Source organism: Manis javanica, chromosome 11 (assembly GCF_040802235.1).
Source record: "Manis javanica isolate MJ-LG chromosome 11, MJ_LKY, whole genome shotgun sequence".
Lineage (NCBI taxonomy): Eukaryota > Metazoa > Chordata > Mammalia > Pholidota > Manidae > Manis > Manis javanica.
In genome coordinates, this window is record NC_133166.1 from 21,964,997 (window position 1) to 21,986,932 (window position 21,936).

Genomic DNA, 21,936 nt, shown 5'->3' on the forward strand with positions numbered 1-21,936 from the left:
CTGTGGCTCTGTTCTTGTGCCAGTACCAAATTGTCATTACTGTGGCTTTGTAGTAGAGCTTGAAGTTGGGGAGTGAGATCTCCCCTACTTTATTCTTCTTTTTCAGGATTGCTTTGGCTATTCGGGGTCTTTGGTGTTTCCATATGAATTTTTGAATTATTTGTTTCAATTCATTGAAGAATGTTGCTGGTAATTGAGAGGGATTCTATCAAATCTGTATATTGCTTTGGGCAGGATGGCCATTTTGACGATATTAATTCTTCCTAGCCATGAGCAGGGGATGAGTTTCCATTTATTAGTGTCCCCTTTAATTTCTCTTAAGAGTGACTTGTAGTTTTCAGAGTATAAGTCTTTTACTTCTTTGGTTAGGTTTATTCCTAGGTATTTTATTCTTTTTGATGCAATGGTGAATGGAATTGTTTTCCTGATTTCTCTTTCTATTGGTTCATTGTTAGTGTATAGGAAAGCTACAGATATCTGTGTGTTAATTTTGTATCCTGCAACTTTGCTGTATTCCGGTATCAGTTCTAGTAGTTTTGGAGTGGAGTCTTTAGGGTTTTTTATGTACAGTATCATATCATCTGCAAATAGTGACAGTTTAACTTCTTCTTTACCAATCTGGATTCCTTGTATTTCTTGGTTTTGTCTCATTGCCATGGCTAGGACCTCCAGTACTATGTTAAATAACAGTGGGGAGAGTGGGCACCCCTGTCTGGTTCCCGATCTCAGAGGAAATGCTTTCAGCTTCTTGCTGTTCAGTATAATGCTGGCTGTGGGTTTATCATATATGGCCTTTATTATGTTGAGGTACTTGCCCTGTATTCCCATTTTTCTGAGAGTTTTTATCATGAATGGATGTTGAATTTTGTCAAATGCTTTTTCAGCGTCTATGGAGATGATCATGTGGTTTTTGTCTTTCTTTTTGTTGATGTGGTGGATGATGTTGATGGATTTTCGAATGTTGTACCATCCTTGCATCCCTGGGATGAATCCCACTTGGTCATGGTGTATGATCCTTTTGATATACTGTTGAATTCTGTTTACTAATATTTTATTGAGTATTTTTGCATCTACATTCATCAGGGATATTGGTCTGTAATTTTCTTTTTTGGTGGGGTCTTTGCCTGGTTTTGGTATTAGGGTGATGTTGGCTTCATAGAATGAGTTTGGGAGTATTCCCTCTTCTTCTGTTTTTTGGAGCACTTTAAGGAGAATGGGTATTATGTCTTCTCTGTGTGTCTGATAAAATTCCGAGGTAAATCCGTCTGGCCCCGGGTTTTTGTTCTTGGGTAGTTTTTTGATTACTGTTTCAATTTCTTTGCTCGTAATTGGTTTGTTTAACTTTTGTGTTTCTTCCTTGGTCAGTCTTGGGAGGTTGCATTTTTCTAGGAAGTTGTCCATTTCTTCTAGGTTTTCAGCTTGTTGGCATATAGGTTTTCATAGTAGTCTTTAATAATTCTTTGTATTTCTGTGGAGTCTGTCGTGATTTTTCCATTCTCATTTCTGATTATGTTGATTTGTGTTGATTCTCTTTTTCTCTTAATAAGTTGGGCTAGAGGCTTATCTGTTTTGTTTATTTTCTCAAAGTACCAGCTCTTGGTTTCGTTGATTTTTGCTCCTGTTTTATTCTCAATTTTGTTTATTTCTTCTCTGATCTTTATTATGTCCCTCCTTCTGCTGACTTTAGGCCTCATTTCTTCTTCTTTTTCCAGTTTTGATAATTGTGATGTTAGACTATTCATTTGGGATTGTTCTTCCTTCTTCAAGTGTGCCTGGATTGCTATATACTTTCCTCTTAAGACTGCTTTCGCTGCGTCCCACAGAAGTTGGGGCGCTTAGTGTTGTTGTTGTCATTTGTTTCTATATATTCCTTGATCTCTATTTTGATTTGTTTGTTGATCTATTGATTATTTAGTAGCATGTTGTTAAGCCTCCATGTGTTTGTGAGCCTTTTTGTTTTCTTTGTAGAATTTAGTTCTACTTTTATACCTTTGTGGTCTGAAAATTTGGTTGGTAGAATTTCAATATTTTGGAGTTTCCTGAGGCTCCTTTTGTGAGCTAGTATGTGGTCTATTCTGGAGAATGTTCCATGTGCACTTGAGAAGAATGTATATCCTGTTGCTTTCGGATATAGAGTTCTATAGATGTCTATTAGGTCCATCTGTTCTAGGGTGTTGTTCAGTGCCTCTGTGTCCTTACTTATTTTCTGCCCGGTGGATCTATCCTTTGGGGTGAGTGTTGTGTTGAAGTCTCCTAAAATGAATGCATTGCAGTCTATTTCCCTCTTTAGTTCTGTTGTGTATATATACCACATCTTCTTTATCCATTCATCTACTGATGGACACTTAGGTTGCTTCCATTTCTTGGCTATTGTAAATAGTGCAGCTTTTTTTTTTCATTCCTGTTTGCATGGAATATCTTTTCCCATCCCTTCAATTTCAGTCTGTGTGTGTCTTTAGATCTTAAGTGAGTTTCTTAGAGGAAGCAAATAGATGGGTCTTGCTTTTTAATCCTTCAGTCACCCTGTATTTTTTTAATGTAGTGCTTAGTCCATTTACATTTAAACTAATTATTGATAGATATGCAGTTATTGCCATTTTATTAAGTGTTTCCTGGTTTTTTTTGTGGTTCTCTGATCCTTTCTTTCTGTCTTGCTGTTCCCTTGTGTATTATGACTTTCCTTTGTGGTATGTTTGCATTCCCTTCTCTTTGTTTTTGTGTATTCTTTACAGGTTTTTTGGTTTGTGGTTACCATGGGGTTCTTACATGATATCCTACATATATAGCAATCTATAATGAGTTGATGGCCACCTAAGTTCAATTACATTCTAACAACAGTACACTTTATATTCCCCACTGTCCACATTTTATGTGTCAATGCCTTCTTTTATACCTTTTTATTTACTGATTCCCTTAAGTAATTTATAGATGTGGTTGATTATACTACTTTTATCTTTTTTACCTCCATACTAGTTTTTAAGTGAAAGCTCTACTACCTCTGGTATGTTTTCTTCTCCTCTTAAAGAAAGCCTTTAGCGTTTCTTGTAAGGCTGGCTTAGTTGTGGTAAACTCTTCTAATTTATGTTTACCTGTGAAGCTCTTTATCTCCCCTCCCATTATGACTGTTAAGCTTTCTGAGTAGAGTATTTTGGGTTGGAGATTTTTCTCTTTCAGCACTTTAAATATATCATTCCACTCCCTTCTGCCCTGTAGAGTTTCTGCTGAAAAATCATCTGATTGCCTTATGGGGTTTCCCTTGTAGGTAACTCATTGTTTTCCCTCTCACTGCTTTTAAGATTCTTTATTTGTCTTTGATCTTTGACATTTTAATTATTATGTCTTGGTGTAGACCTCCTTGGGTTTATCTTGTTTGGGGCTCTCTGCTTTCTGAACCTGGATGTCTGTTTCCTTCCCTAGATTAGGGAAGTTTTCAGCTATTATTTCTTCAAATAAGTTTTCTGCTTTACTCTACCTTCTGGTACTCCTGTAGTTTGATATTGTCTCAGAGCTCCCTTAATTTATCCTTATTTCTTTTTATTCTTTTTTCTTTTTGCTGTCCAGCTTGAGTGCTTTCTATTACTCTGTTTTCTAAATTGCTGATCCATTCTTCTGTATCCTCTAATCTGCTGTTGATTCCCTCTAGTGTATTTTTCATTTCATTGATTGTATTTTTCATCTCTGATTGATTGTTTTATATTGTCTATCTTTGTAGAGGATCTCAGTGAGTTCCTTTACTTTTCTCATAAGTCTGGTGAGCATATTTGTAATCATTAATTTGAACTCTTTATCTAGTCATTTGTTTAACTCTGTTTCATGTAGTTTTTTTTCCCCCTGAAGTTTTATCATGTTCTTTCATTTCCTTATGTTGTTTGGCTTTCTGGATTTGATTCTATGAATTAGTAGAAAGAGGTGCCTCTCTCAGTCTTGAAGGATTGGTTTTGTGTAGGGAAGGTTGCTAATGTAAGCTGTATATATCTGGTGGTTTTGGCTGGCTGACTGGAGGCCTAGTGAACATGAGTTCAAGGTGTCCTGGTGTCAGGGTTCTCAGGGCATAGTTGGAGAGGCGTACAATTGGAGGGGTTCCTGAGTGGATACCAGTGTGGTCTACAATGGCAGGAAGGCATTGGGTCCAGGCATGGCCTCCTGTAAAGCCCCACTTCCACTGCTACTGGTTCTGGGTCTGCACCCATAGTGCAGCCTCATGCCCAGGCCTGACAACCAGGAAAGCCCTGCCTTTCTGGCTACTGGCTCTAAATCTGCAGTTGAGCAGTGGCTCAGGTACATAGTAATGACTGCCTTGAGGGAAACCCTGCCTCTGCAGTTACTGGGTTAGCACCTGCAGTAGAGCAGTGGGTAGAGTGTACTCTACAGACAGTGGCCACTGGCTCCATGGCTTCTGGAAAGGTACAGCCTGATTGCACTCTCTTATGCATATGGTTGTAGGTGAGGACTGGGAAGCAGGTTAAACCAAATATGGAATTAGTGTGTGTGCCCCAACTCTGCTCCCTATGTCACTATCAATGTGGGTAAGGAGTGTAAACAATGGTGTTCACCAGACCCATGATCCAGAGAAAGTTCCAGCCCTAACCCCACCAGATGGTTGGTGCAGGTTTTTTCACTTGCAGTCTAGGTGCACTTTAAAGCATGGCTTTCTCTGCCCCAGTGCAGGAAATGTGTGTCCAATTCCCTTAACAATATACCTTCGAACTGCAGGTCATTGTGCTGGTGTTGGGGATATTTTTGTTACTGGGTCTCTGCTTCTCCTGCCTTTTTTGTGTGTGATCTTTCTATTCACTGTGCAGAAGGTGTTCACTTAGTCCTTGGTTCTTCCTTAAGATGAATTACTTTGTGTGCAGGTGTAGATTTAGTGTGAAGGTGAGAGGAGGTAGTTCAAGCTCTTTCTACACTATCATCTTTCCAGAAGTCTAGAGTTATACCTGCATTCTAAGTTTATATGTTATTATTTTCCCTTCCTTGTTTGAAAGAACATTCTGCTTTCTTACCAACCTTTCATCTGTATTCTCTTGGCCCTGACTCTAAGAATATAACCTTATTTTTACATTTTTACCCATTTTCTCCTGTTTTTGGGTACCTCTTTTGGTCACTGACTCCTCTCAGCCCATAGGTTTTTCTTTCATTTCTAAATTAACAAACAAAACCTTCCTTTAATGTATGTCTTATCAAACTTCTGCCTCCCCTTTGTATAGTTTTCCATTTGAAGGTGTATACCCATTGATCTTTTGAGAACTGAGACCATGTGAGAATCATCTCTGTTATTCCCAGAATCCAGTACAGTATTTCATGTGGGTAAATCTTTTCTAAATAAATATTTCTTGAATGATGAACATTTATCTCATGAGTATTGCACAGTACTTGGCACAAAGGCATAGTCCTTTCCCTGTAAAAAGTTAGGCTCTGTTAAGGAGATAAGACCTGTTCGTGAGGAATCTGCTGATCATGCCCAAGCTAAAGGAATTCCTTCTTCCAAGTCAGCTAGTCTTGAACTAGAGTTTGAGGAAAAGATAGGATTAGGAGTAGAAGGCTATTACAACTTGAAAGCGGTTGTAGAAGAAATATGCAGTGTTTCTGGAGTTATTATGGAGACTTAAGTGATATTGGAAAGAATTAAGGAGATATGCTTGGGATATGCTAAGTTAATACCACTTGATAAAAGGTTGTTAATACCAGCCTAGGGTCATTAGAGAAGCCAAGCCTCCAAAAAAATGCATTCTGGAAAAAGAACACTGAAGTAGGAGTCATTATTTATGTCAAGTATTAGTCTTGTTACTTAGCAAGAAGTCTTGAATAAGTGCTCAGTCTTCTTGACCTGAGAGAGTTTAACTAGATAAATCTGAGATCCCTTTTAGAACCAGTCATCAAAATTTCTTAGTAAGAGATAGAATTGTATTTAAATTTTTGGCTAGAAAACTATTTTTACATCTAGCAGAAGACCTGTATATGGAAAAAAAGCATGACTTAGTGAATCTTCTCATTAGAGAAATCTATTTTTGGCATGGATATTTCATATAAAATTATAAATTAATTTTCCCAGTTTTAATCAGTTAGGAATTTGATACAGAAGGATGTACTCTGAATCTTTTGCTAAAGTCACCTAATAGGTTTGAGGGTATATTCTGTATAAAAAATTTGTTAGCTTTTGTAGAGTTATAAAGAAATTAGGACTCCTATATTCAGAACCTAAAATAAGATTGACAAGGAAAGATATGTGTACATAAAAAGTTAGAAAATATGTACTATCATTAGGGATCTACCTGATTTGTATGATTAACTGAAAACATGCATGACATAATCAGTAAGGGCCCTATGTTTGTAGAAAGACATGGGAAATGGGATTGGAAAGGAATGAATGTTAAGTGAGTATAGATTCTTTACCAGTGGAAGTCTGGGATCCAAAATGCAGAGGTAAAATATTGTAAATGAACACAACATGCATAGAGGAAGACTTCTTGTTGGGTAGAAATGCATGCCATAATCATGATTACTATTTTTCAGGTACTTTTGTATGCTGGCATTGGTCTAATCATTAGGTTTAGATTCCATTATTATGTGCATTTTACAGTTGAGAAAACTAATGCTCAGAGAGGTTAATGGAATTACTGTGTCATAATTTGTAAATGGTAGAGTAGAGCTTTGAACCCAGATTTGTTTGATTTAAAAGACTATGTATAATGTGGAATAATATTGTACTAGAATAATGACTGTGAAGCCTCCTTTTTTTGGCTTTTTCTGTTTCTTGTGATTTCTTTGTTGTTTCCTTCCTTTGACACATTTCAAAATTATTGTATTGGTTCTAATATTTTAGTGTTTTGAATTGTGTTACTTTCTACCCTTGTAAACTTGCCCAATATTCAGTTCTACTGTGAAGCCTGGAAATCAGTAGGCCTCTATTTTGATCCCAGTTCTGCTACAGGCTCCCTTCAAGTACTAGCTAATCTGATCCATTTTAGTTTCTTCACCTAAAAGTAAAAAGTTTGTTTAAATATTTTATCATTCTCATCTTAGCAGCAACAATATTAATAAGAACAGTGATGATTTCAACAGTGTTCAGTACTTAGAATATCACTTGGTATGTAGTAGTAAATGCTCAGTAAATAGTTGTTGAGTGAACATAGGCATTGAGCACATAATGTATGTTAGGCATTACCAGTGCTTTGTATATATAACTCATTTAATTATATCAACGTCTCTTTGAAGTAGATACTATTATTATATTTGAGATGAGGAAATCCAAGTTAAAGACAAGTTAAATAACTTGCCATGGTCCAGGAGTTAAACCTAAGCTAATGTCTGTACTTTTAACCAGTTATACTAATGATTCTCTTTTATACATCATTTTGTGTCGTTTGTACATCAGAATCACTTGTGAAGTTTGTTAAACTATCAATATCTTAGCCCCACAACTAAGAGTCTGTGATTCAACAGGTCACATTTATTCTGTAGTACTTGAGCTGCCCTGTGGAGTCACCTATTTAAACTTGCTTTAGAAATTCTGGTGGTACTTTATACCCAGAGTTTTTTCAATTATGTTATTGACTAATGAATTGGCAGTCTTGGTTGTTTGGGTTTTTAGTTCTCCTGTAATTTATTCTTTTTTGCTTTTTACAAGTTCTCTGTCAGTTTACCCAATGCGCAATAAGTGAAATACTCTATTTGAGTTTGAGTACTGCCTTTGCCATGTATTAGTTGTGCATATCCTTAGATAGGTTACTAAACTAATAAGGTTTGATGAGTTTTCCCCTGCTAGTTATAAACTAACATATTTATCTATCTAAGGATATGACTGTGAGGTTAAATATGATGATGAACAATGTTTATGATACAGAACCATTCAGAAATGTTAGTTGTTTCAGAAATTTTATTTATCATGTAACCATTACACATAGAAATAAAAGAAATTTAAGAGACCGTTTTAATATTATCAGCAAATAATATGGCCTTTTAAAAAAAAGAGTTGCTTTTTTTCCTTCTAAAGTTTTCTTTAGCTTCAGCAGTGTAGGGTACATAATGGAAGCTTACTTTAATTGACATTTTCTTTACTGAGTGGTTACATTTGCTGAGGCCTAGGATATTATATTTTATGATGTGGTTCCCAACTTAAGATATTTTCACAAGATTGGGAACTTTGATCTTCATTTTATTATTACAAGCTCAGCCTCTGGTATCTGATTTTAACAGTACCAGTTTCTGGTGAGTAATCATTTATGTTCTACATTTAGACAGCTGGAAATTGCTTCTATGGGGAAGAGTAATGTTTGCATCATGCCAGCTACCAGAGTTACATACTTATGAGTCTCTAGCTTCATGTTTTGAAGTAGGTATAAGCGTTTGATCTTAAAAGGCTTTTAAAAATTTCAGCAATAACATCTGTACATGTACTTAATCCTTTAGAAGGAAAAAAGCAAATCTTTTTGAAAAAGGCCATATATTTGCTTTTAATACTAAAATTGTCTCTTAAATTTCCATTATTTCTATGTATAATGATTACATAATAAATCTGTCTGGGTTTTTTTTCTGATACCCCATAGCACTTCATACATAACTGCAATAAGCCCTTCTTCAGATAAGTAACCATTCAAAAAAAGAATATAAAATGTTACTTTGAAACAAAGATTTATTGAATTTGTGAAAATTATGCTCTGCTGGAATTGTTAGAAATGCTAGGAATGAAAAATTATTTATGTAGAAATGGGATATCATTACAAATTATCCATATCTTAAGAGAACATGATAGTGACTGAAACTTTCAAAACAACAATTTACATTAACATTTCTCATTTTATGAAGAGTTCAGTTCAGAGTTCTTTCTTTATTCACAAAATTTAGATGATATGTAATTTTTCACAATAGCACAGTGTGTTAGAGTAAAACACATCTTTGCATAGTCACACTTAACACATTGTCAGAACTAACCTTGTAGTCTTAATTTTTACCTTTTTCAGTAATCTGATTCCTAAAGATGCCTTAATCATAGTTAATTAGAACTCAGTGTTAAAAAATACAGATGTTAAATTAAAAAGTTCTCTGCAAAAGACCCAATTAAGAGAATAAAAAGCTAGGGATTAGCAGAAAATATCTGTAAAACAAGTATCTAAAGGACTTGAATCCAAATTATACAATGACATCTTAAAACTCAGTAGTAACTTTAAAAAAATGACCCAATTAAAAAGTAGGCCAAAGACCTGAACAGACACTTCAGCAAAGAAGATGCATAGATAACAAATAAGTTTATGAAATGTACTCAATATCATATATCATTGGGGAATTGCTTATAATATTTCACACCTGTTGGATTGGCTAAATCCAAAATACTGACAACAGTAAATGTGGACTAGGATATGGAATAGCAGGAGCTCTTATTCATTGCTAGTGGCAATACAAAATGGTACAGCCACTTTGGGAAGCTAAATGTAGACTTAGACAATCAAGCAATTGCATACCTTGGTATTTGCCCAGATGTGTTCAAAACTTAAGTTCACACAGAAACCTATACATGTCTGTAGCATCTTTGTTCATAATTGCCAAAATGTGGAAGGATTCAAGATGTCCTTCAGTAGGTAAATGGATAAACAGACAATGATTATTATTTAGACAATGATTATTATTCAATGATGAAAGCAACTGAGCTATCAAGCCACTAAAAGATAGAGGATCCTTAAATGCATATTGTTAAGTGAAATAAGCCAATTTTAAAAGGCTACAATATGTGTGATTCCAAATATATGACATTCTGGGAACGGCAAAACTACAGAGACATTAAAAAGATCAGTGTTTTCCTGGGGTTGACAGGGAAGTTGAGTAGGTAGAGCACAGGAGAGTTTTAACCCTAACCCTAGCCACAGGAGAATTTTGACATTTGTGCGTTTGTCAAAATCCGTAGAACTGAACAATACGAATAGCTACTCCTAATGTAAACTATGGACCCTAGTTAATAATAAGTTACCAATATTGTTTCATCCATCATAACAAATGTATCACATTAAGCAAGATGTTAATAAATAAGGCAATCTGTGGGGACAGGGGAGTATGTAGGAACTCCTGCTCAGTTTCTCTGTAACTCTGAAGCTGCTCTAAAAATATAAACCCTGTTAATTGAATAAATGTATATGTATAATTGTTCACCAGATGGGTAATGATTCAGTTCAGAAGTTACTTACTAAGCAAAGACTGAACTTTGCTAGGTTTTATAGCTCTGTTCAGCCCTTACCCAAAATATGTAGTGATTTGAGATAGTCTGTGGTTTTATCAGAATGAATTGAGTGGTCAGAAAGCATTTTAAACTTTTCTTGAAAGAAGATTTGGTCCCAAACTTAACTAGCTGGGTTATCTTGCAGAAATTACTTAGCCTTTTAAAACTTCCCTTGCATCTACTGCACAAGGTGGTGGTTTTAAAACATTAGTTAACAAATGTGCAGCATCTGGCAAGTAGTAAGCACTCAATACTAGCTCTAATGATTAGTTTTATGTTTTCCACCTAACGAGAAGTGGAAGAATGGCTGTCATTGACCTTCAATGTTCAGTCACATTTTGGTTGTCTTTCTAGATTTACCCACGGTACTTTGAGAAAACTAAGGATCAAACACATGAAATTATCATTTGCTTGCGGATTTGATACATTTGAGTTTCTGGAGGAGAAATTGCTTTTACAGTTGTCTTTGGGATCAAGTAGGCAGTTCACTCATTGCTAATGTAACACTTTCCTTCTTTTCTAAAAATAACAGCAGCTAGCTTCTTCTTCCCCCAATAAAAACCTTCATGTCAGAGAAGCTTACAAATAGATACCAGCCAATCCAAACCTTGAAATAAAAACTTAATTTAAAAAATTGAAAAAAATTACAGTGTTTACTGATTCTTAATGTTGTAAATCAAAATTATACAGATTTTGCTCTAAAAAGCTATAAGCCACAATTTTTTTCCAATTAATAGTTTTAAATATAAGCTCCCTGAATTCAGGTTTTGTCAGCAAGTAATGTGAATCTTTATTGGAAGATGACTGTAATACACAATAAAAAATACTGTTTTTCTTATTAATAGCTTCCAGCAAATTGGAAAGAAAAATTCACAAAATGTGGGGGAAAGAAAACATTCATAAAAGTGTGTAACCATCAATTCTTACTTAAACAGTCCCTGAAAAATGGAGGAGGTAAAAACTATTGAAATAGAGGTAAGTGAGTTGTGCTTTTCAGTCAGTAGTGTTTTCTCTTGATTAAAGCTTGCATATAGTTTGCCTTGGGAAAAAAATGGAGGAACTCTGTAGGAGAGAATACAACTGTCTGGAGGGGAGGAAATGGTTGACCTATACTTGAAAATCACTAACCAACTGGCATTTAATATTTAACATTGAGTAGAACAAGGTATCTTTTATTATACAGACTTCTAACTTACGTACTCATATTGACAAAACTTTGTATTAACTGGACATTAACATGCCTCTCTGTTTAAGTCCAGCAGGATTTATGCACATACTTTCTCTTATGAAATTGTCATAATAGTTAACAGTGGAGAACTAAGCATATTTCAGACAGATGACTTTTTAAAAATTTATTTATTTATTTATTTATTATTTCTTAATTAAGGTATGATTGATATACACTCTTATGAAGGTTTCACATGAAAAAACAATGTGGTTACTACATTCACCCACATTATCAAGTCCCCACCCATACCCCAATGCAGTCACTGTCCATCAGTGCAGCAAGTTGCCGGAGATCTACTATGTCCCTTCTCTGTGATACACTCTTCTCCCCTTGACCCCCCACTCAGACAGATGACTTATATCTCTTATGTATAGTAAAGGCAATACTGAAAGTATTATGTAAGCGTAGTGAATTAACTTATGATAAACCCCAGTTGTCATTAGAACTGTAGCTTTTGAAGGAAACATCTTTGTAAATGTGTTTTTATGGTTCTGTTTTAAAAGCTATGATAGTAATGGTGCTTTTACTCTGAATTGAGTGAAAGAAAGACATTGGAGGGTCTTTCTAAGAAAGAGAACTTCGTGGAAAACTATTTTAGAGTAGCTATCTCCTGGCCACCAAAGAGGAATTCACTGTATGAGTATAAGCATAAGCTTCAGAGAACAAGTTGGATTTATTGTCACAAGTAGAAACTTATTCTACCAGCCCATCTCCATACATTTTGCCTACTGTTTTTTATGTCATGTGGAATGCCCCTCTTCCTTTTTCTCTTGGTGAAATTCCTGTTTGCTCTTTCAGAATCCAGTTCCACTCTACTTAAGTCTACAAAGGTTTACCTGACATCTCTCACTTTAGGAAAGACAGTGTCTTATCCTCTTCTCTTATAGTTCTGTTAAACCTAGTATTGTTTGTATTATAAAGCAACAGTCCTTTCTGTAATTAAATAACCTACCAGTGTATTCATCCCTTGGGGAGATACAGTTACCCATCCAGTTGGATAAGGCTAAAACCAAAGGATCATCTTTGTTGTCTCTTCCCTTCTTAACTTTTCCATAAGCTATATCAGTTTTCTCTGCTAAACTTCTTTCTAATCAGTCTTGTTCTCTATCTCCAATACCTTCACCATAGCTCAAATGATCATCTCTACCAGAATACTGCAGTAGGCATCTTTGGATCTGAAGAGTCTCTTGTAGACAGCATGTAGTTGTATCACATTTTAAAATTTATTCTGCCAAACTCTGTCTTTTGATTGGAGAGTTTAATCCACTTAAATTTAAAATAATTACTGATTAGAAGTTACTTCTGTCATTTTGCATTACTGTCTCTTTTGCGTTTAGTTGTTTTTGTAGTAAAACATTAAAAAATATCCTTATTTCCTTTTGTGTATACACTATAGCTGTTTTCTTTGTGTTTATATTTAATATTCTCAAGTTATAACATTATTTGAATTAATACCAGCTTAACTTCAGAAACATACAAGAACTCAGCTCCTTTACAGTTCCATTCCCATCCTTTTCATTTATTGATGTCACAAAATTACATCTTTGTATATTGTGTATCTAAAAACATGAATTAAAAATTGTTTTTTTAAATGTATTAGCCTCTTTTTTAAGTATGTTTTTTATTGAAATACAGTTGATAAGCAAAATTATATTGGTTTCAAGTATGCAACACAGTCATTCAATAGTTACACACATTAATAAATCCTCATACCAACTACTGCAGGTACTATCTGTCAATGTAGAAGGATCTTACAGACCACTGACTACATTATCCGTGCTGCACTTCCATCTGCATCACCAATTTATATTATGATTGAGATTTTTGTGGTTCCTTATCCCCCTCACCCACCCCAGCCTCTCCCCCATGGTAACCACCAGTCACTTCTCAGTGTCTCTGAGTCTACTGCCATTGTTCATTTTGTTTTTAGATTGCACGTATAAATGAAGTCATATGGCATTTATCTTTCTCTGGCTTACTTCACTTAGCATAATACTCTCTAGGTCCATCCATGTTGTCAGATAGGGCAGGATTTCATTCTTTTTATGGCTGAATAATAGTCCATTGTGTATATGTACCATGTCTTCTTTATCCATTGATCTGCTGATGGACATTTGGTTGCTTCCATATCTTGGCTGTTGTAAATAATGTGGCAGTAAACATAAGGGTGCATATATATCTTTCAAATCAGAGATTTTGTTTGGATAAATCCCTAGGAGTGGAGTTACTGGGTCATACGGTATTTCTATTTTTAGTTTTTGAGGAACCTCCATACTGCTTTCCTTAGTGACTACACAAATTTACATTCCCACCAAGTGTTGGAGGGTTCCCTTTTCATCCGTGTCAACACTTATTATTTCTGTATTAGTTTCTTAAATTATATAAAAATCAAAATATAGTTTCAAACCAAAATTACATTAATACCAGCTATTAGCTCTTAAATCATGTAAAAAACAAAAAATGGAGTTACAAACCACTGTTATAATACGAGCTCTTATAATTGCTCATATATTTACCTTCAGTGAGGTCTTTATTTCTTCATATGGCTTCAAGTTATTCTCTCATGTCCTTTCATTTCATACTACAGGACTCCCTTGGGAATTTCTTGCAGGGAAGGTCTTGTGAACTCTCAGCTTTTGTTTACCTGAGAATGTCGTAATTTCTCTCTCACTTTTGCAGGACAGTTTTGTTGTATATAGTTATCTTGGTTGACATTTTTTTGTCTCTTAGCATTTTGAATATATGGACCCCCTGTCTTCTGCCCTCCTGAGTTTCTGATATGAAGTCTACTGATAATCTTATTTAAGACCCCTTGTATGTGTCTATTCACTTCTCTCTTACTGTTTTTATGATTCTTTGTCTTTAGGCTTTTTACATTTCAGTATAACGTGTCTCATTGTGGGTCTCCGAGTTCGTACTCCTTGGAATTTGTGGAGTTTCTTGACTGTTTATATTCATGTCTTTTGTCAAATTTGGAAAGTTTTTGATTATTATGCCTTCATCTAGCCTCTCTGTTCCTCCTTCCTCCTTCTAGGACTCCCACAGTGTGTGTATTCATTTGCTTGATGATGTCCCAGAGGTTCCTTAGGCCCTCTTCACTCTTCTTCAGGGTGGAATGAGAGTGCAACAGTGTATGCCCACCTCTGTGTCTCTACTTTTCTCCTCTCTGGAGAGTGGGAAGTGGGGCTGAAAATTCCAGGAACATGGTTTGGTCTGTCTGGTGACCCGCTCCCATCCAGGAGCCCACCAAAGAGTTAGTTTATTAGAATAAAAGACACTGCTGTCACCCAGGACATTCCAAGGGATTTAGGAACTGTGTTAGGAATAAGGGTCAAAGACCAATGTATATTTTTCTTTCATTTCATAAGTATATAACTTTTTGACTTGTCTTCTTTCACTTAGCAGAATGTATTTAAAATTCATCTAAGTTGTGATATGAATTAATAGTTGTTAAAAGACATAAATATATAAACAGCCAAGGAGCTCAACAAATTCCAAGTAATATGAACTCAAAGACCCACACTGAGACACATTATAATGAAACTGTCAAAAGCTAAAGACAAAGAGAGAATCTTGAAAACAGCAAGAGAGAATACAATACAATGAATGGTATTTCATTGTAATTAAATATCATTATTTGTTTAACTGTTCACCTATTGAAGACATCTTGGGAGCTTCCACTGTCATGAACAAGCCTTCTGGAAACATTTGCATGCAGGGTTTTGTGTGGTCATAAGTTTTCAAATCAGTTGGCTAAGTACCTAACAGTGTAATTCCAGAGTCATATGGGAAGTCTGTGTTTAACTTTCTAAAAACTGTCTTCCAAAAACAGTTATACCATTTTACATTCACACCAGCAGTGAAGGAATGTCCTGTTGCTCTGTATCCTCACTAACATTTGGTATTGTAGGTTGTTTTTGCTTTTAGCTGTTCTAGTATGTATGTTGTGGTATCTCATTTTTCTTTTAACCTGCATTTCTATGACAAGTGCTGTTCAACATTTTTTATATGCTTATTTACTATCCTTATTTCTTCATCATGAAGTCTCTGTTCAGATCTTTTCCTCCTTTGAAAATTTGTTGTTTTTTTTCTTATTTTTGAGTTTTAAGAGTTTTTAATATATTCTGGATGTGAGTCCAGATAAACAGATATGTTGTTTGCAGATTTTTCATTCTCTTTTGCAGTGTCTTTACCAAAGGAAAGAGCTTAATTCTGATAAAGTTCAATTTATCATTTGTTTTCATATATTTTGCTTTTATTTTTTATTTATTTTTATTTTTTATTTTGTTATCATTAATCTGTAATTACATGAAGAACATTATGTTTATAGGGTCCCCCTTTCACCAAGTCCCCCCACAAACCCCATTACAGTCACTGTCCATCAGCATAGTAAGATGTTGTAGAATCACTACTTGTCTTCTCTGTGTTGCACAACCCTCCCCATGGCCGCCCCCCACATTATACATGCTAATTGTAATACCACCTTTCTTTTTCCCGCCCATATCCCTCCCTTCCCTCCCATTCTCCCTAGTTCCTTTCCCTTTGGTAACTCTTAGTCCATTCTTGGATTCTATGATTCTGCTGCTGTTTTGTTCCTTCAGTTTTTCCTTTGTTCTTATACTCCACATATGAGTGAAATCATTTGGTATTTGTCTTTCTCTGCCTGGCTTATTTCACTGAACATAATAACCCTATAGCTCCATTCATGTTGTTGCAAATGGTAGGATTTCTTTTCTTCTTATGGCTGAATAATATTCCATTGTGTATATGTACCACATCTTCTTTATCCATTCATCTACTGATGGACACTTAGGTTGCTTCCATTTCTTGGCTGTTGTAAATGGTGCTGCGATAAACATAGGGGTGCGTTTGTCTTTTTCAAACTGGGCTGCTGCATTCTTAGGGTAAATTCCTGGAAGTGGAATTCCTGGGTCAAATGGTATGTCTATTTTGAGCATTTTGATGAACCTCCATACTGCTTTCCACAGTGGTTGAACTAATTTACATTCCCACCAGCAGTGTAGGAGGGTTCCCCTTTCTCCACATCCTCACCAACATTTGTTGTTGTTTGTCGTTTGGATGGTAGCCATCCTTACTGGTGTGAGGTGATATCTCATTGTGGTTTTAATTTGCATTTCTCTGATAAATAGCGATGTGGAGCATCTTTTCATGTGTCTGTTGGCCATCTGAATTTCTTCTTTGGAGAAGTGTCTGTTCAGCTCTTATGCCCATTTTTTAATTGGATTATTTGCTTTTTGTTTGTTGAGATGCATGAGCTCTTTATATATTCTGGATGTCAAGCCTTTATTGGATCTGTCATTTATGAATATATTCTCCCATACTCTAGGGTACCTTTTTGTTCTGTTGATGGTGTCCTTTGCTGTACAGAAGCTATTCAACTTGATGTAGTCCCACTTGTTCATTTTTGCTTTTGTTTCCCTTGCCCGGGGAGATATGTTCATGAAGATGTTGCTCATGTTTATGTCTAAGAGATTTTTGCGTATGTTTCTTTCTACGAGTTTATAGTTTCATGACTTACCTTCAGGTCTTTGATCCATTTTGAATTTACTTTTGTGTATGGAGTTAGACAGTGATCCAGTTTCATTCTCTTACATGTAGCTGTCCAGTTTTGCCAACACCATCTGTTGAAGAGACTGTCATTTCCCCATTGTATGTCCATGGCTCCTTTATCAAATATTAATTGGCCATATATGTTTGGGTTAATCTCTGGAGTCTCTATTCTGTTGCACTGGTCTGTGGCTCTGTTCTTGTGCCAGTACCAAATTGTCTTGATTACTGTGGCTTTGTAATAGAGCTTGAAGTTGGGGAGTGAGATCCCCCCACTTTATTCTTCCTTCTCAGGATTGCTTTGGCTATTTGGGGTCTTTGGTGTTTCCATATGAATTTTTGAACTATTTGTTCCAGTTCATTGAAGAATGCTATGGGTAATTTGATAGGGATTGCATCAAATCTGTATATTGCTTTGGGCAGGATGGCCATTTTGACGATATTAATTCTTCCTAGCCAAGAGCACGGGATGAGTTTCCATTTGTTAGTGTCCTCTTTAATTTCTCTTAAGAGTGTCTTACAGTTTTCAGGTTATAGGTCTTTCACTTCTTTGGTTTGGTTTATTCCTAGGTATTTTATTCTTTTTGATGCTATTGTGAATGGAATTGTTTTCCTGATTCCTCTTTCTATTGGTTCATTGTTTGTATATAGGAAAGCCACAGTTTCTTTGTGTTAATTTTGTATCCTGCAACTTCGCTGAATTCCGATATCAGTTCTAGTAGTTTTGTAGTGGAGTCTTTAGGGTTTTTATGTACAGTATCATGTCATCTGCTAATAGTGACAGTTTAACTTCTTCTTTACCACTCTGGATTCCTTGTATTTCTTTTGTTGAGTATTTTTGCATCTACGTTCATCAGGGATATTGGTCTGTAATTTTCTTTTTTTGGGGTCTTTGCCTGGTTTTGCTATTAGGGTGATGTTGGCTTCATAGAATGAGTTTGGGGGTATTCCCTCCTCTTCTATTTTTTGGAAAACTTTAAGGAGAATGGGTATCATGTTTTCTCTGTATGTCTGATAAAATTCCGAGGTAAATCCGTCTGGCCCGGGTGTTCTGTTCTTGGGTAGTTTTTTGATCACTGCTTCAATTTCTTTGTTCGTAATTGGTTTGTTTAAATTTTGTGTTTCTTCCTTGGTCAGTCTTGGAAGGTTGTATTTTTCTAGGAAGTTGTCCATTTTTTCTAGGTTTTCCAGCTTGTTAGCATATAGGTTTCATAGTATCCTCTAATAATTCTTTGTATTTCTGTGGGGTCTGTCGTGATTTTTCCTTTCTTGTTTTTGATTCTGTTGATGTGTGTTGATTCTCTTTTTCTCTTAATAAGTTTGGCTAGAGGCTTATCTATTTTGTTTATTTTCTCAAAGAACCAGCTCTCGGTTTCATTGATTTTTTCTATTGTTTTATTCTTCCTGATTTTATTTATTTCTTCTCTGGTCTTTATTACGTCCCTCCTTCTGCTGACTTTAGGCCTCATTTGTTCTTCTTTTTTCAATTTCAATAATTGTGACGTTAGACTATTCATTTGGGATTGTTCTTCCTTCTTTAAACATGCCTGATTGCTATATACTTTCCTCTTAAGACTGCATTTGCTGCGTCCCACAGAAGTTGGGGCTTTGTGTTGTTGTTGTCATTTGTTTCCATATATTCCTTGATCTCTATTTTAATTTTTTCGTTGATCCATTGATTATTTAGGAGCATGTTGTTAAGCCTCCATGTGTTTGTGAGCCTCTTTGTTTTCTTTGTACAATTTATTTCTAGTTTATACCTTTGTGGTCTGAAAAGTTGGTTGGTAGGATTTCAGTCTTTTGGAATTTACTGAGGTTCTTTTTGTGGCCTAGTATGTGGTCTATTCTGGAGAATGTTCCATGTGCACTTGAGAAGAATGTTTATCCTGTTGTTTTTGGATGTAGAGTTCTATAGATGTCTATTAGGTCCATCTGTTCTAGTGTGTTGTTCAGTGCCTCCGTGTCCTTACTTATTTTCTGTCCGGTGGATCTATCCTTTGGAATGAGTGGGGTGTTGAATTCTCCTAAAATGAATGCATTGCATTCTATTTCCTCCTTTAATTCTGTTAGTATTTGTTTCGCATATGATGGTGCTCCTGTGTTGGGTGCATATATTTTTGTAATGGTTATATCCTCTTGTTGGACTGAGCCCTTTATCATTATGTAGTGTCCTTCTTTATCTTGTTACTTTCTTTGTTTTGAAGTCTATTTTGTCTGATACTAGTACTGCAACACCTGCTTTTTTCTCCCTATTGTTTGCATGAAATGTTTATTTCTATCCCTTGACTTTTAGTCTGTGCATGTCTTTGGGTTTAAGGTGAGTCTCTTGTAAGCAGCACATAGATAGGTCTTGCTTTTTTATCCATTCTATTACTCTGTGTCTTTTGATTGGTGCAGTAAGTCCATTTACATTTAGGGTGATTAATGAAAGATATGTACTTATTGCCATTGCAGGCTTTAGATTCGTGGTTACCAAAGGTTCAAGGTTAGCTTCTTTAGTATCTTACTGTCCAACTTAACTGACTTATTGAGCTATTATAAACACTGTCTGGTGATTCTTTATTTCTCTCCCTTCTTATTCCTCCTCCTCCATTCTTTATATCTTGGTTGTTTATTCTGTGCTCTTTTGTGTTTACTTTAACTGCTTTTGTGGGTAGTTGTTTTTATTTTTTGCCTGTAGTTAGTATTTGGTTGGTCTGCTCTCTTTGCTGCAATTTTATTTTCTCTGGTGACATCTATTTAGTCTTAGGAGTGCTCCCATCAAGAGCAGTCCCTCTAAAATACCCTGTAGAGGTGGTTTGTGTGAGGCAAATTCCCTCAACTTTTGCTTGTCTGGAAATTGTTTATTCCCTCCTTCATATTTAAAAGATAATTGTGCTGGATACAGTATCCTTTTTTCAAGGCCCTTCTGTTTCATTGCATTAAATATATCATGCCATTCTCTTCTGGCCTGTAAGGTTTCTGTTGAGAAGTCTGATGATAGCCTGATGGGTTTTCCTTTGTAGGTGGTCATTTTCCTCTCTCTGGCTACCTTTAAAACTCTGTCATTGTCCTTGATCTTTGCCATTTAATTATTATGTGTCTTGGTGTTGTCCTCTTTGGGTCCCTTTTGTTGGTAGTTCTGCATACTTCCATGGTTTGCTCGATTATTTCCTACCCCAGTTTGGGGAAGTTTTCAGCAATTATTTCTTCAAATACACTTTCTATCTCTTTTTCTCTCTCTTCTTTTTCTGGTACCCCTATAATGCGCATATTGTTCATTTTGGATTGGTTACACAGTTCTCTTAATATTGTTTCATTCCTGGAGATCCTTTTATCCCTCTCTGCGTCAGCTTCTCTGTGTTCCTGTTCTCTGATTTCTATTCCATTAATGGCCTCTTGCACCTCATCCAGTCTGCTCTTAAGTCCTTCCAGAGATTGTTTCATTTCTGTAATCTCCCTCCATACTTCAGCCCTTAGCTCTTGCATATTTCTCTGAAGATCCATCAGCATGGTTGTGACCTTTATTTTGAATTCTTTTTCAGGGAGATTGCTTAGGTCTGTCTCCCCAGATTCCTTCTCAGGGGAGGATGTCTGGGTTAGTCTGGTCTGTATCAAATTCTTCTGCCTTTTCATGGCGATAGAGGTAGTTGTGGGAAGCTGTCGCGTGTGTTGGCTGGGAGAACATCCCTTCTTGCTGGTTTGTGGCCTTCCTCTTCTGGGAGAACAGCAACCCCTAGTGGCTTGTGCTGGACAGCTGTGCGCAGACGGGGTGTCTAATTCTTGCCCGGCCACTGTGGAAGAAGCTCTTCCTGGTTGCTGTGGGCGTGGCAACTGCCTCTATGGCAGAGTAGCGCCAGAAGGGGAACGTGTGGTAGGCTGTTTATCACCGTGAGTGGCCTCTGAGCTGCCCTGCTGTCCAGGGGGTTGGGGCGCCGGGAGTTCCCCGGGATTCCCAGTTACTGTGCCGATTGTGCCTGGGCGCTTCTGTCCAGCTGTAAAGCCCCTGTCCCTTTAAGATTTTCAAAGGGCACTCACTTTTCTTTGTCCTAGGGGCGCTGGCCATGGGGACCTGCACACAGGTCTTACTGTCCTGTTTCCCTAGCATCTGGCACACCACGCACTGTGTGTCTGTTCTCCGGTGTGGATGGCTATGGCTGGGTGTTCAGGAGTCCTGGGCTCCCTCTCCCTCCTCGCTCCGACTCCTCTCCTCCTGCCAGGAGCTGGGGTGAGGGGTGCTCGGGTCCCACTGGCCCACAGCTTGTATCTTACCCTCTTCGCGAGGCGCTGGGTTTTCACAGATATGGATGTAGTCTAGCTGTTGTCCTGTTTCTTCTGGTGTCTCTTTTAGGAATAGCTGTATTCGTTGTATTTTCAAAAGTATATATGGTTTTGGGGGGATATTTCCGCTGCTCTACTCATGCTGCCATCTTGGCTCCTGGCTTGGGTTTTTTATGTAAAAACTGTCCTAACGGTCAATGAAATTTTTTTCTGTGTTCTACATGTTTTATTATTTTGTTCTTTCCATTATGGCCTATGAGTCATATTGAGTTAAATTTTGTGTAGGTTGTAATTTTTGTGTTAATATTCTTTTCTTTTTTTTCCATATTTGCAAAAAACCAGAACCATTTGTTTCTGTAGACTATCCTTTCACCATCTAATAGCCTTTGCACTTTTGTGAAATAGTTTACTATATTTGTGTTCATCTATTTCTGGACTCTGTTCTGTTCCATTGATTTGTGTGTCTATTCTTTTGACTAAGTACCTAGCCAAAAGGTATTTGTGGTATTTGTCTAATACCACACTGTCTTGATTACTCTAATATTATACTGTAGTAGTCTTGTACCCAGGTAATGTAAGTCCTCTGACTTTTTTCTTATTTTTCAGAATTGCTTTGGCTATTCTAGTACCTTTACCTTTACATATACATTTTAAACTCAGTCTGTTGATAGCT

The 21,936-nt window shown here is 36.4% G+C and overlaps 1 protein-coding gene across 3 annotated transcripts in view; it reads left to right on the forward strand.

The window, feature by feature from the left end:
- Nucleotides 1-21,936, forward strand: part of FCHSD2 (FCH and double SH3 domains 2) — a 332,094-nt gene that overhangs the window by 123,177 nt on the left and 186,981 nt on the right. The window contains exon 3 of one of the 3 annotated variants that reach the window (XM_073216030.1): nt 11,053-11,182. The exons of the other annotated variants lie outside the window; for them this stretch is intronic. Within the exon in view, the coding sequence (XP_073072131.1) occupies nt 11,153-11,182 (30 nt within the window). The 5' untranslated portion in view covers nt 11,053-11,152. The remainder of the gene's footprint in view (nt 1-11,052; nt 11,183-21,936) is intronic. 3 annotated transcript variants of the gene reach the window in all.